General features: G+C 34.7%; 1 protein-coding gene across 6 annotated transcripts in view; it reads left to right on the top strand.

Annotated features, from left to right (window-relative positions):
• Positions 1–13449, top strand: part of CNOT4 (CCR4-NOT transcription complex subunit 4) — a 144210-nt gene that overhangs the window by 102345 nt on the left and 28416 nt on the right. For all 6 annotated transcript variants that reach the window (XM_041753915.1, XM_041753912.1, XM_041753914.1 and 3 more), the window contains exons 8-10: positions 7709–7766; positions 9357–9606; positions 10570–11067. In XM_041753915.1, the coding sequence (XP_041609849.1) occupies positions 7709–7766; positions 9357–9606; positions 10570–11067 (806 nt within the window). The remainder of the gene's footprint in view (positions 1–7708; positions 7767–9356; positions 9607–10569; positions 11068–13449) is intronic.

Here is a 13449-nt window from a genome sequence, read left to right as displayed (position 1 = left end):
TTAGTGTAAAAGCTAAAAGGAGTTGGGTGTAAAGGAGCAGAGGTTTTGTATGTTATTGAAATTAAGTTGATATAAATTTAGAGTATTATAACAAGGATGTTAAATATAATTTAATATCTGATAATGAGGAAAATAGTTCTAAGTAAGGTACACACAAAGGAAATGAGAAAGGAATTTAAGCATTTCACTAGAAAAATATCAGCTAAACACAAGAGCACAGGAAGGCAGGAAATTAGGGGAGGGGGGGTTTAAGGCATGTAGATAAATGGCATAAAGGGCATAATCACTACTTCCTTATCAGTAATTAAATATAAATGGATTCAACTCTAATCAAAACACAGTTCGGTAGAATGGATAAAAATACATAATCTAACTATAAGAGACCCAAACAGGTTGAAAAGGAAAGAATGGGAAAAGATAATCCCTGAAAATAGTACACAAAAGAGATCATGGGTGGCTATTCTAATGTCAGAGAAAATAGACTTTACATCAAGAGAGACATTGTATATTAATACACCAAGAAGATAGAACAGTTTAAACATTTATGTACCTAATGACAGACCATCAAAATATATGAAGGAAAAAAATGACAGAATTGAAAGGAGAAATAATTCTACAATAAAAGTTGAAGACTTCAGTACCCCCACTCACAGTAATGGATATAATAACCACATAGAAGATCAGTAAAGAGAATTTTTTCCCACTACAGCACGTTACCTCTTTATTTTGTGTCCTTTCTCACCTCGCATATTTACCTTTTTTTGGGGGGGTGAAAATATTTAAGTTCCACACTCTTAGCAAATTTCAAGTATACAACAGAGTGTTGTCAACTGTAATCACCATGTTCTATGAGATCCTCAAGTCCTATGCATTTTATAACTGAAAGTTGATACCCTTTTACCAACCTCTAGCTATTTCCAACCCACCCCAGCCCCTGGCCACCACTTATCTACTGTGTTTTTTTTTTTAATTTAAATTCAATTAACATAATGCATTATTAGTTTCAGAGGTAGGGGGTCAGTGATTCATCAGTCTTATAAAATTCCATGCTGACTACATCACATGTCTTCCTTAATGCCCATCATCCAGTTACTCCATCCCCCCACCCCCTTCCCCTCCAGCAACCCTCAGTTTGTTAACTATGATTAAGAGTCTCTTATGGTTTGTCCCCCTCTCTGATGTCATCAGGTTTTACTTTTTCCTCTTCCCCTGTAATCCTCTTTTGTTTCTTAAATTTCACATATGAATGATATAATTGTCTTTCTCTGATTGACTTATTTCATGTAGCATATCCTCTAGTTCTATTCACGTAAGTGCAAATGGCAATATTTCATTTTTTGATGGCAGAGTAGTATTTCAGAGAAATTTTTTAAAAAGATTTTTAAATTAATATATTTTAGAGGGAGCATGTGCATGAGCATACGAGTGGTGGGGAGGAGCAGAGGGGGAGGGAGAAGCTGATTCCATGCTGAGCAGGGAGCCTGATGCAGGGCTCAATCCAGGAACCCTGAGATCATGACCTGAGCTGAAGGCAGATGCCTAACTGACTGAGCCACTCAGGTGACCTAATAAGGAGAGAATTTGAACAACATAATAACCCAGCTGGATTTGACAGACACATACATAACACTCTCTCCAACAACAGAATACACATCATTCTCAAATGCACCTGGATGTTTTCCAGGATGAGATAATATTTTAGGCCACAAATTAAGTCTCAGTTAGATTTAAAAAGATAGATACCATACCAAATACTGTTTCTGACCAAGGTGGTATAAAGTTAGAAATCATTAACAGAAGGAAATCAGGAAAATTCAAAAAATTGTGGAGATTAACACTTTTAAACAACTAATGGATTGAAGAAAAATCACAAGGGAAGTTGGAAAATACTTAGAAATGAATGAAAAAGCATCAGAACTTACGTGAAATAACAAAGGTGGTGTGAAGGGGGCCCTTTATAGCTATAAATGTCTACATTTAAAACCAAGAACGACCCAAAGTCAACAATGTTACTTTACAACTTAAGGAAATAGAAATATTTTTTTTGTAAATAACAGAATAAAAGACCTAAAGCTTGCAGAAAGAAGTAAAGATTAAAGCAGAGAAAGATGATGAAACAGAATAGAAAAACGGTAGAGAAAACCAGTGAAACTAAAAAAAAAGTTGGTTCTTTGAGAAGATCAACAAAATCGACAAACCTTTAGTTAGGTTGGAAAAACAGAAAAGGCTCAAATTACTAAAATCAGAAATGAAAGTGGGGATATTACTGCAGATTCTAGAGAAACAAAAAAAATTATAAGAAAGTACCATGAACAATTGTATGCCAACACCTGGGCTAACATAGATGACATAGACAAGGCCCTAGAAACACAGAACCTACCAAAAGTGTATTGTGAAGAAATAGGAAATATGAACAGATCTATAATTACTAGTGATCAAATCACGAATCAAAAATTTTCCAACAAAGAAAAGCCCTGGACCTAATGGTTTCACTGGTGAGTTCTGCCAGACATTTAAAGAGGAACTAATACTGGTCATTCTTAAACTTTTCCCAAAAATTGGAAGTCATTCTATAAGGCCAGCATTCTATGAGGCCAGCATTAGGCTGGTTCCAATGCCAAAGACAGTATAAGAACACTACAGACCAATACCTCTCATTTATTCTGATGCAAAAGTCCTCAACAAAATACAATCAAACAAAATCTAGCACAATTAAGAGGGTTATAAACCATGATAAGGTGGGGATATATTCCTGGATTGCAAAGATGGTTTAACATAAAAATATGAGCAATTTAATGTGTCCTATCAACAGAATGTAGGATAGAAATCACATGATACCTCAATTGATGCAGAAAAAGCATTTGACAAAATTCACCTTTTCATGACAAAAACAATTAACCTAGGAAGGAGACTACCTCAACGTGATAAAGACTGTATGTGAAGAATTCACAGTGAACGCCATACTCAGTGGTCAAAGTGAAAGTTTTTCCTGTATAATGAGCAACAAGGCAAATGCCCACTTTTATCACTTCAGCACATTATTGGATATTCCAGCGATAGCAGTCAGCCAAGAAAAAGAAGAGACAGCTAAATAGAAATAGAAAAAGTAAAATTATCTTTTTTTGTAGATAGTATGTCTTATATGTAGAAAGTTTTAGGAATCCCACTCACAAAATAAAGTTAGAACTAATAAATGAATTCAGTACAGGGTACAAAGTCAACACACAGAAATGAGTTCTAGTTCTGTATGTGAGCATGAACAGTTGAAAAGGAAATTACAAAAACAATTCTATTTACTACATCATCCAGAAAAATAAAATACTTAGGAATTCCTAAGCAAGGAAGCTTAAGATTTATACAAAACTGCAAGGAAACTGCAAAACATTGCTGAGAGAAATTAAAGACCCATAAATGAGTGAAAACGCATCCCATATACATGGATTGGAAGACAATATTATTAAAAGGTCACTTTTACCCAAAACTGGAACACATTCAATGCATTACATATCAACATCCCAGTGATTTTTTTTTTTTTTAAGATTTTTATTTATTCATGAGAGAGACAGAGAAGCAGAGACTTGGAGAAGCAGGCTCCATTCCAGGAGCTCGGGATCCTGACCTGAGCCAAAGGCAAACACTCAGCCACTGAGCCACCCAGGTGCCCCCCCCCCCCTTTTTAAGACCTATTTTCTTACTTTAGAGAGAGAATAAGCAGAAGGGGCAGAGGTTGAGAGAGGGAGAGAATCTCAAGCAGACTCCATGCTGAGCATGGAGCCCAACTTGGGGCTTGATCTTACCACACTGAGGTCATGACCTGAGCTGAAACCAAGAGTTGGCCATTTAACCAACTGTGCCACCCAGGTGCCCCAGTGATATATTGTCTGTTTGTTTGTTTCTTGCAGATAGAAAAACCCATCCTAATATTCACATGGAATCTCAGAGGGCCCCAGATGGCCAAAATAATCTTGAAAAAAGAATAGAACTGGAGGACCCACAGTTACTAATTTTAAAACATAACTGTAAATCTGCAATAATGTAAACAGTGTGGGATTGGCATGAAGACAGATATATATAGTCCAGTAGAATAGAAAAGAGAACCCAAAAATAAACTGTCAAATACAAGGTCAAAGGATTTTTAACAAGGGTACCAAGACCATTCTGAGGGGGAAAGAACAGTCTTCAACAAATGGTGCTGGGAAAACGGTATCTACATGCAAATGAATGAAGTTGGACCCTTACCTAACACCATACTCAAAAATTTAAAATGGAGCAATGACCTAAATATAAGACCTAAAACAATTATTGACCATAAATAAAACGAGAAACTTAGGCAAACTCAAGAAGATGAGTTTATTCAGGAATAATAGAGGAACTACAGTTTGGAAGAAGCAAACTGTAGCATGCTACAGGCAAGTCCATTAAAGGTTTTTGGTAGATTGTATTTATGGGTTGTTCCATTATGGGAATGGAAAGGGGGGAAAGTTCAGTTAGAGTCTGCAAAAGTCAAAAACAGAGGAAACCAGCCTTGAAAATGTTCCATTGCAAACAAAATCATCCCAGTCACCTGAGCAAAGCTCAAGTCATCCCATTTGTGAGATCGATCCAATTTGCATTCATCACTCTGGCAAAACTTCCCCAAGGTCGATATAGTACAACCTCTGATCATCCCCCAATGCAAGAAAGCTTGAACACTATCCACTTTCTGTAAATCAGACATTCACAGGACTCGATCTGTTAGTCCTTAGGTTTATCATCCCGGGGTACATGTGTGAGATTCTCCATCTTATATTCTCCGGTTCTATTTTAGATTGAAATTCTTTGACACAACAAAGCCATTTAAAGAAAATACATGACTAAAGCTTTACAACATTGAATTTGGCAGTGATTTCTTGGATAGGACACCAGAAGCTCAGGTAACAAAAGAAAAAATAGACACTTTGGACTTAATGAAAATTTTAAAATTTTGTGACTCAGAAGACTCTGTCCAGAGTAAAAAGGCAACCCACAGAATGGGAGAAAACATTTGCAAATCATGTATCTGAGAAAGGGTTAATAACCATAATGTATAGAAAACTCCTAAAGCTCAACAACAAAATCAAATATCCCAACTCAAAAATAGGAAAAGGGCTGTAATAGACATTTTTGCAAAGAAGATAGATGAATGGTCATTGAACACATGAAAAGATGCTGAACATCACTAATCATTAGGAAAATGCAAATCAAAATTACAATGAGATACCTCCTTGCACCCATTAGTATGGCTACTATCAAAAAAGCAGAAAACAGTATCACAAATTCTACTGAAACTAACACTATACTATATTTTAACTAACTAGACTGTAAATAAAAACTTGAAACATCTAAAGAAGAGAGGGAAAAAAACAGAACCGTAAGAAAGAAGCAGAACACAATAAGCGTTGGAAGGCATGTGGAAAAATTAGAATCCTTGTGCTCTATAGGTGGTCATAAAAAATGGCATAGCCACTGGGAAAACAGCATGGAGGCTCCTCAAAAATTAAAAACATAATTACCATATGATCTATCAGTCCCACTCCTGGGTATATACAGCAAAAAAAGAATTGAAAGCATATCTTGAAGAGGTATTTGTGCACTTATGTCTGAGCTCACAGTAGCTTAAATATGGAAGCAGTCCAAGTGTCTATGTTGAGGTGTGCATGGACAAGCAAAATGTGATATAAATGCAAAGTAATGTTATTCAGTATTAAAAAGGAAGGAAAAGAACTCTAAGATTCCACTTACATGAGGTATTTAGAGCAGTCAAAATTATAATGACAGGGAGGGAGGGAGAAAATGGGGAGGTTAGTGGTATAGAATTTTCAATTTTATAAAATGAAAAGAGATGGGGATAAATGGTAGTAATGGTTGTTGTACAACAATGTGGAATGTATTTAATAGCACTGAACTGTGCACTTATACAAATGGTTAAGCCAGTAGATTTTATATTAAGCCTACCACAATAAAAAAATTTAGAAAATATTACAAATTCATCTCATCTGTACTATGTTTCAGTCTATTGATGGTGCCACCACCAAATTAATCTTTCCAACACTGCTTTGTTTATATCATTTCTATGCTCAACAATTTCTCTTGGTCTCTGATGTCTACCCTTAATCCTTACCTTTCACTGTTGTCAAAATCCTCTGTTAGCTAAACTAATTACTTAACTAATTAATTAACTTTCTCCCAAACCCGTCTGTGACCTTTTGATGCCTACGTGATGCACTTGCTCTTCCTACCTTTAATGTTTTTTTCCTCCTTTTTCCCTTCCCTTTCTTAATATGTAAATCTTTTTAAGGATTTCTTTATTTTTTTTTTTTGTTTTTTTTTGTTGTTGTTGTTTGTTTTTTTGTTTGTTTGTTTTTTTTTTAATTTTTTTTAAGGATTTCTTTAAATTTGAACTCTCTTAGGAAATGTTTAATTGCCTCACTTATAGTGACTTTGGTGACTTAACTTTCTTTTAAAGACCTATGATATTTAAGATTTAAACAATTCGTTTAATAATTGACACTGGTTGGTATTTGTGGGTGTGTACCTATCTCATTTTCCCAAGTGTCTCCAAACTTAGTGGGTTCAAAGCTGTAATCTTAAAAGGATTTCTAATACCCATTTCACTTAAAATGAATTGATTTATTGCTGCTAAGTAAAAATAATAATTAAAGATGCTACTTAGAAAATTCCAGACCTATCTGTCAAGAGTCAAGAGCATCTGGTAATGTTTATGCAGAAGATATACTTGGTATTCTGATTGGGTACTAGCTCTTGTTAAATTTTTCTAGAGCAATTAAACGTGGTACCAGTCAGTAAGTTGTCTGTCTATCAGGGTAACTTAGTAACTTAGTATGTATGTCTAGCCAGTAAAATAATTTTGCAAAATTTGGAATCTTATTTTGTTTTTTCTATAATACTATATCAGAATCAGTATTAGTATTTAGGTACTAATACTTAACCTTTTATCCATGTGCTAGATTAAATAAAGTTAGTTATGGAAATGCCTCACTAGGTCACTGTTAGAATGCTTGTGAACATTTTGTTTTGTTTTTAAGTCAGCAATTTTGTCACTGTAAATAGTATAGTCTTTACTGTACTTTACTATCGTACTGCATTTTCTCTATGGAAGTCAGGTTTTTGTCTTTGTTTAAGGGTAGATTGCACAAAAGTTTCTGTTTTGTGTGTGTGCATTTATACACATATGCCTTCTCTAGAGTTGTAAGTAGAATATTGAAGTAGTAAAGGAAATTTATTGCTCTTAAGAAAATGTGGAGAACATTTGAGTGACTTTTATGCTTTCTATTAAACACCTGGAAAAATAAGTGAGTATTATTTCAAGAATTTAAATGGGGAATGTGTTTAACATGTGCACAAAACGAAATAATGGATTAAATTTTTGACCTACTATAGTAGTACTCATTTTAAGCAGTACCTTTTTTGTTTTATAAGTTATTGTTTCACCCATTGTTTTTAGAGAATCTAATTAGAATTGTAAGTTGTTCATGGATAGGGATTTGATCTTATATTTCTTTGTATACTCAACATCTCAGCCAGTATCTTTACATCATAGTGCATCAACAAATATTAGAATGATAAAATGTCTATTTATTCTGGCTTTTGGGTTTGTGTGTGTGTATATGTGTAAGAATTACTTTACTCTGATTTTATTGGATGTGTTTTTTTTTTTGTTTTTTTACAGCCCCATTGACAAACCTTCAGATTCTCTCAGTATAGGGAATGGTGATAATTCCCAGCAGGTAAGATTTTGATTCTATATCATTTCATGTATCTTCCATTCCCTGAAACAAGGCATTCTATTAAAGTAAATTTTCTGGATAGTGGAAAATACTTTAAATACTGAATGCCTTCTTCAGTCTTGATTTTAAGAGTTGTTTCTCTGCTGTATGCTCCCCATGTTGCCTTTTGTCAACCTTAATTTTGTTTTTCACAATATTCTTGCCCCCAACAGTTTTCTCTTTCCCCAAATGACTATGGGCTTTGAGATAATAAACCAAATAGTTCAGTGCAGAGTTGTATCCACATTGATACTGAGTAAAGTCCTGATCTTGTATCCTGCTTTGTAACATCTTGTCCAGTTGCTAGTTTTTCACTGCATAAGTTTCTGTACACCTTCTTATATTGGTACAAAAAATATGTAGTTCTAATCTGTTCCATAAAGAATGGCCAGTTCCCCACAATGTTTATGAGAAATTTCAAGATCTAAAATATACTGCTTTTCCAGAATTTCTGCTCATAGGTTCCATAAAAGAATTTGAAAATCTGTACATCCCTTGTATATTTTAGGTTAGTATTAAAGATTCTTTTTATAGTAAGTTAAAAATAGTTGTAAAGGATGTAATTTTTAGGATATTGGTAAATATTGATTTTTTAAAATAAAAGCACTATATTGCTTTTTAATAAGAGATTTAGGTATCAGAAATCATTCATTTAAAAAAAACTGCATGCTTTCTTTTAACATTCAAATTTTACATCATTCCATGTTCTTCTTGAACTCATTCTTCTATTTCTACTGCCATTACAGGATTTTATCTTAATACAGTATAGTTAATTCTTGACAGGCATATACTTCTCTCAAAAATAGACATGTATTTTGAATTGGAAACAATATTTTTTTCCTGACACAAGGCTTTAAATGCCAATTTTCTTTCTTCTTTTTAAAAAAATTTTTTTTTTAATTTTTTATTTATTTATGATAGTCACAGAGAGAGAAAGAGAGAGAGGCAGAGACATAGGCAGAGGGAGAAGCAGGCTCCATGCACCGGGAGCCTGATGTGGGATTCGATCCCGGGTCTCCAGGATCGCGCCCTGGGCCAAAGGCAGGCGCCAAACCGCTGCGCCACCCAGGGATCCCCTCTTCTTTTTAAAATTTTTTAAAAGGATTTATTTATTTGAGAGAAAGAGTAAAGGCACAGTGGAGAGGGGCAGAGGGAGAGGGAGGAAGAAACTTAAACAGACTCCTCGGTGAGCACAGAGCCTACTACAGGGCCCAATCTAAGTACCCTGAGATCGGAACCTGAGCCAAAACCAAGAGTCAGATGCTTAAGTGACTGCACCACCCTGGTAGTTTTTTCTTTGTAAAGTGGGAGAAGATAGCTTCTGAAAGGAGAGGAGGCTGGCTTAGTCTTTTCAAGGAGGTTCAGTTTTAGAAAAGAGTACATATGTACTTGATGGATTTTTTGAAAATTCATGTTCTTGTAAAAAAGTCTTTAAGCACCCCACTTTGAAACCACTGTTCTAATACCTTTCATTGCAGGCCTTTTTAATGGTGGCTTATTAAAGTATATAAACTTCTATTGATTATTCTTTTCTTTTCCTATTTTATTTAGATATCTAACAGTGATACGCCTTCACCACCACCTGGTTTATCAAAATCCAATCCAGTCATCCCCATCAGTTCATCCAATCACAGTGCACGGTCTCCTTTTGAAGGGGCAGTAACTGAGTCACAGTCGTTATTCTCAGATAACTTTCGCCATCCCAACCCGATCCCAAGTGGGCTTCCTCCTTTCCCCAGCTCCCCACAGACATCTAGTGACTGGCCTACAGCACCAGAGCCACAGAGTCTCTTCACATCAGGTATACAACGATACTACTGCATGTTAATAATTTCATTCAGGTTGAAATGAGGCCTTGCAGGATGTGTTTTTACTCCTTTAAGCCACCTCTACTCCCTTTTTCATAAAGTTGTAAACATTTAAACTGCATTGGAATAGGATAATAAGTAAATTGTATGACCTAGGACTTACTGTGTTGACAGATTTCTCTAGAAATCACAGGTTAGATCATTTTTCTGATAATAAAATGCTTATTCCTCTAGGAATTATTAAGGGCTTACATTTTTAACCTTATTTGTGTTTATATAGTTAAATTTAAGATTTTTTTCCCCAGCCGACAAAGAGGTATGTTACTTAATATTGAAAGTTACATTTTGACATTTTTGAGCCATTTTCATTTTTATTCATTATAAGTTTTCAAATTGATGTGAAGGATGGCATAGAATTAACATTGAAAATATAACACCTATTATCAGTGGAGCAATTTTAAAAAATACATAAAGTTTAAGTAGATATTTTTTTCATTAAGTTACTTTATTTTTTTCCTGGTAGTATATAAAGCATATATTCAAAATTACTTAGACTTTGCCTTTGATAAATACATTTTGATAAAGTCTAAAAATAGACTTTACTAATTGAATTCTCTTACAATCATTTATTACCTTATTTCAGTGAAATGACTTCTTCCATGTTTTGGTTGTGAATAGCTGAAGGTATAATTTGGGTTTCAAGTATTTTGTTTTCTTCGATTACCAAAATCAGTCTATATCATTCATTTTTTATTGGTAACTTAAAGAATGCAATCATTGGTAGAAGTATATGAGACCTTTTATAATATGATAATGTGCTAAGAAGGCATACAGCCTTTGGATATATTTGCCTTTATCTTGTAATATGGTGTGTTTAACTTTCACTAGTATAACTTTCCTGAAGTGTACAAGTGAACTGTGTATTTTCAATTTATTACCAATTGTCTTCCCAACAGAAACAATCCCAGTATCATCCTCTACAGACTGGCAAGCAGCATTTGGCTTTGGTTCTTCTAAACAACCAGAGGATGACTTGGGTTTTGACCCCTTTGATGTCACTCGAAAAGCCTTAGCAGACCTGATTGAAAAGGAACTGTCAGTCCAAGACCAGCCTTCCCTCTCGCCCACATCTCTTCAGAACTCCTCTTCACACACTACAACCGCCAAAGGTCCGGGCTCTGGATTCCTGCATCCTGCTGCACCGACAAATGCCAACTCTCTCAATAGTACCTTTTCAGTCTTGCCACAGAGGTTCCCTCAATTTCAGCAGCACCGAGCAGTTTATAATTCATTCAGTTTTCCAGGCCAGGCAGCCCGCTATCCTTGGATGGCCTTTCCACGCAATAGCATCATGCACTTGAACCACACAGCAAACCCCACCTCAAATAGTAATTTCTTGGACTTGAATCTCCCGCCACAGCACAACACAGGTCTGGGAGGGATCCCTATAGCAGGTAGGTTCATTTATAGCCTTTGAGAATTTGTGAATAACTCATGCCTTCAGGTTGTTGGGTGGGAAGGGAGGGAATTTTTGAATAACAGAGAGTACTTATTATTCTTGGAAATTTCTATGGGGAAAAAAAAGTCCTTATCATCATCTAAAAAATTTTTAATTGGATGGATGCCTTGTAATATTGAGCTTTATAAGGATGGTGGAGTATTATACCTAATTATAACCTGGAAGCATTTTATTTAACAGGGTAGTTACCATACTTTCATATGGAATATAAATGCACAAAGAAAAAGAAAAAAATGGGCTCTGAAATTATGGTGCTGGAAAGTCCAACACCATGGTACAAATTCTGATTATACATTCTAAAAGTAAACTGATTAAAAAAAATTTTTTTGAGATGGTACTTAGTGAGAGCATGAGGGACAAAGCCACTCTCTGACTACTTTTGGCAATTACTTTTACAAAAGTATAAGTGTATCTGACTGATATACATGCGCAAACACACACACACTCACACACACATAAACTGGGCTATATGTTAATAAAGTACTTAATATTTGAGAACTCTATTTATTAATGTTTCACAGATAACGTGTATACTTTCTGTGAAAAAACAGTTGTTTAAAGAAAGATACTTTCCCTTTTGGTCTGTCATGTTTTTATTTCTATGGAAAATGTTAGGTTCCTTATGAGTGATACCAGAATACTTCTGGTTTTGTACTGCTACCCTTGAAGGTTTCAGAACTTTTGGGTTTTAAGGTCCCATATAACATTTATTAGATCAAGTGACTTCTGTATCTAAAGAAATCCTTCATGTTAATTTTATTTTTTTTTCAAATTTATTTAATTTGGGCTTTAGAGATAGATGACTAGTAAAAGAGAATTTCTCTCTCTTCTGATTCTCAAGTAGAATAGAATAGTCCCTCACAATGTTACATAACTCATAAAATTATTTGTTATCCCTTGTCATGGCCTTTAAGATATGGCATGGCGCAGTCTTACTGTAATAATGTGCTGTTACCAGCAGGTTGTTCGTTCTCTTGTTTTTAGTAAGATTGATAGGTGAATTTGGAGAGATCCATCAGAGTTCTTTGACTCTGTTCTTTTTGTGATCAACCACATTTCATTTTCAAGACAAGTAGATGGGTTAAGGGAATATGGTTTGTGGCTTTTGATACAGTGAATTTTACAATTGATAAAGTGAAGTTACTTTATATAAATATGATAGCACCAATCTATTGGTTCATCTTTCAGTGGGATTCATGATATTTGTTCATTTGATTATGGTAGTTAGTAGGTAATTCAGAGTGACATTTTTCAGTCTTCTCCTTCTAATGTGATACTCACTTGTGAAACACTTAAGTATTGAGTTCCTGTTACTGCTTTTTTAATCTTCCATTCAAGACAGCATGTTAGAGTGTAATTTTGTTTTGTTTTGCTTTAATCATTTAGAAATGTGGCATTTTAATGACTAGTAGTGTATTTCATGACCAGTAACAACATTAAGAGTTAAAGTTCCCCTAAATATCCTAAACATTCAAAAATAAAATATTAAACCAATTGCAGTGAATATTTGGGTTCTTGTTTGCCCAACAATGAACTAGGCCATGTGGGTAATATAAAAGAACTATAAAATATGGATACTATTTCCAGGAATTTTGCAGTGTAGTTGAAGAAATAATATTATGTATGAGAGTGGTAACTGTATGATAACTGGAATCTGAGAGATTATCAGTTGAGCCTATAATTGTTGGGAAGGCTTCATTGAAGTAGGAATTGATCTGTACTGTGGTATCTTGGATTTGGGTTAGTGGGGAAAAGAGAAAGACCTTTTATACTGATGGAAACTCCTGAGTAAAGATGTGAAGGCAGGAATTAGTATGTCATTTCATTAAGAAGCAATAAAACTGCCTTCAGTAATGGGAGGTGCTTCATGTATGGTATAAATAGAATGGATGAGAACTTGGGGAACTCTGACAGCAAGGCAACATAGTATGGACTTGATATGATAGGAAGAAGGGTGCCTTTGGGGGACGGTAGTTTTTAGCTATCTTCATTGTATACTTTTATTTGACTTACTACATGACTATCTTCAGTAAGTTATCCGTTCTTCTGATTTCACAGTTACCATATTGTCCATTAGCACAAAAAGAATAATTTTAACCCAAATATTTCAAACCAGTATATGTTGTGAAAACGCCACAGTGGTCATGAATAATTACTGATTTGTGAGTATAGTTGTCCTCATGTTAGTCATTTGAAATCTTCATCTAAACTAGACACTTTATGAAAAAAATGTGGCATTAAATTATGGTCTTATCCTGTGGGTTTTCCTTTTAAAATATACTCAACTATAGAACATAAAATACTTTTTTTTCCCAGA

The sequence above is a fragment of the Vulpes lagopus genome, chromosome 4 (assembly GCF_018345385.1).
Source record: "Vulpes lagopus strain Blue_001 chromosome 4, ASM1834538v1, whole genome shotgun sequence".
Classification (NCBI taxonomy): Eukaryota; Metazoa; Chordata; class Mammalia; order Carnivora; family Canidae; genus Vulpes; species Vulpes lagopus.
This window is presented reverse-complemented; position numbering and strand designations above follow the sequence as displayed.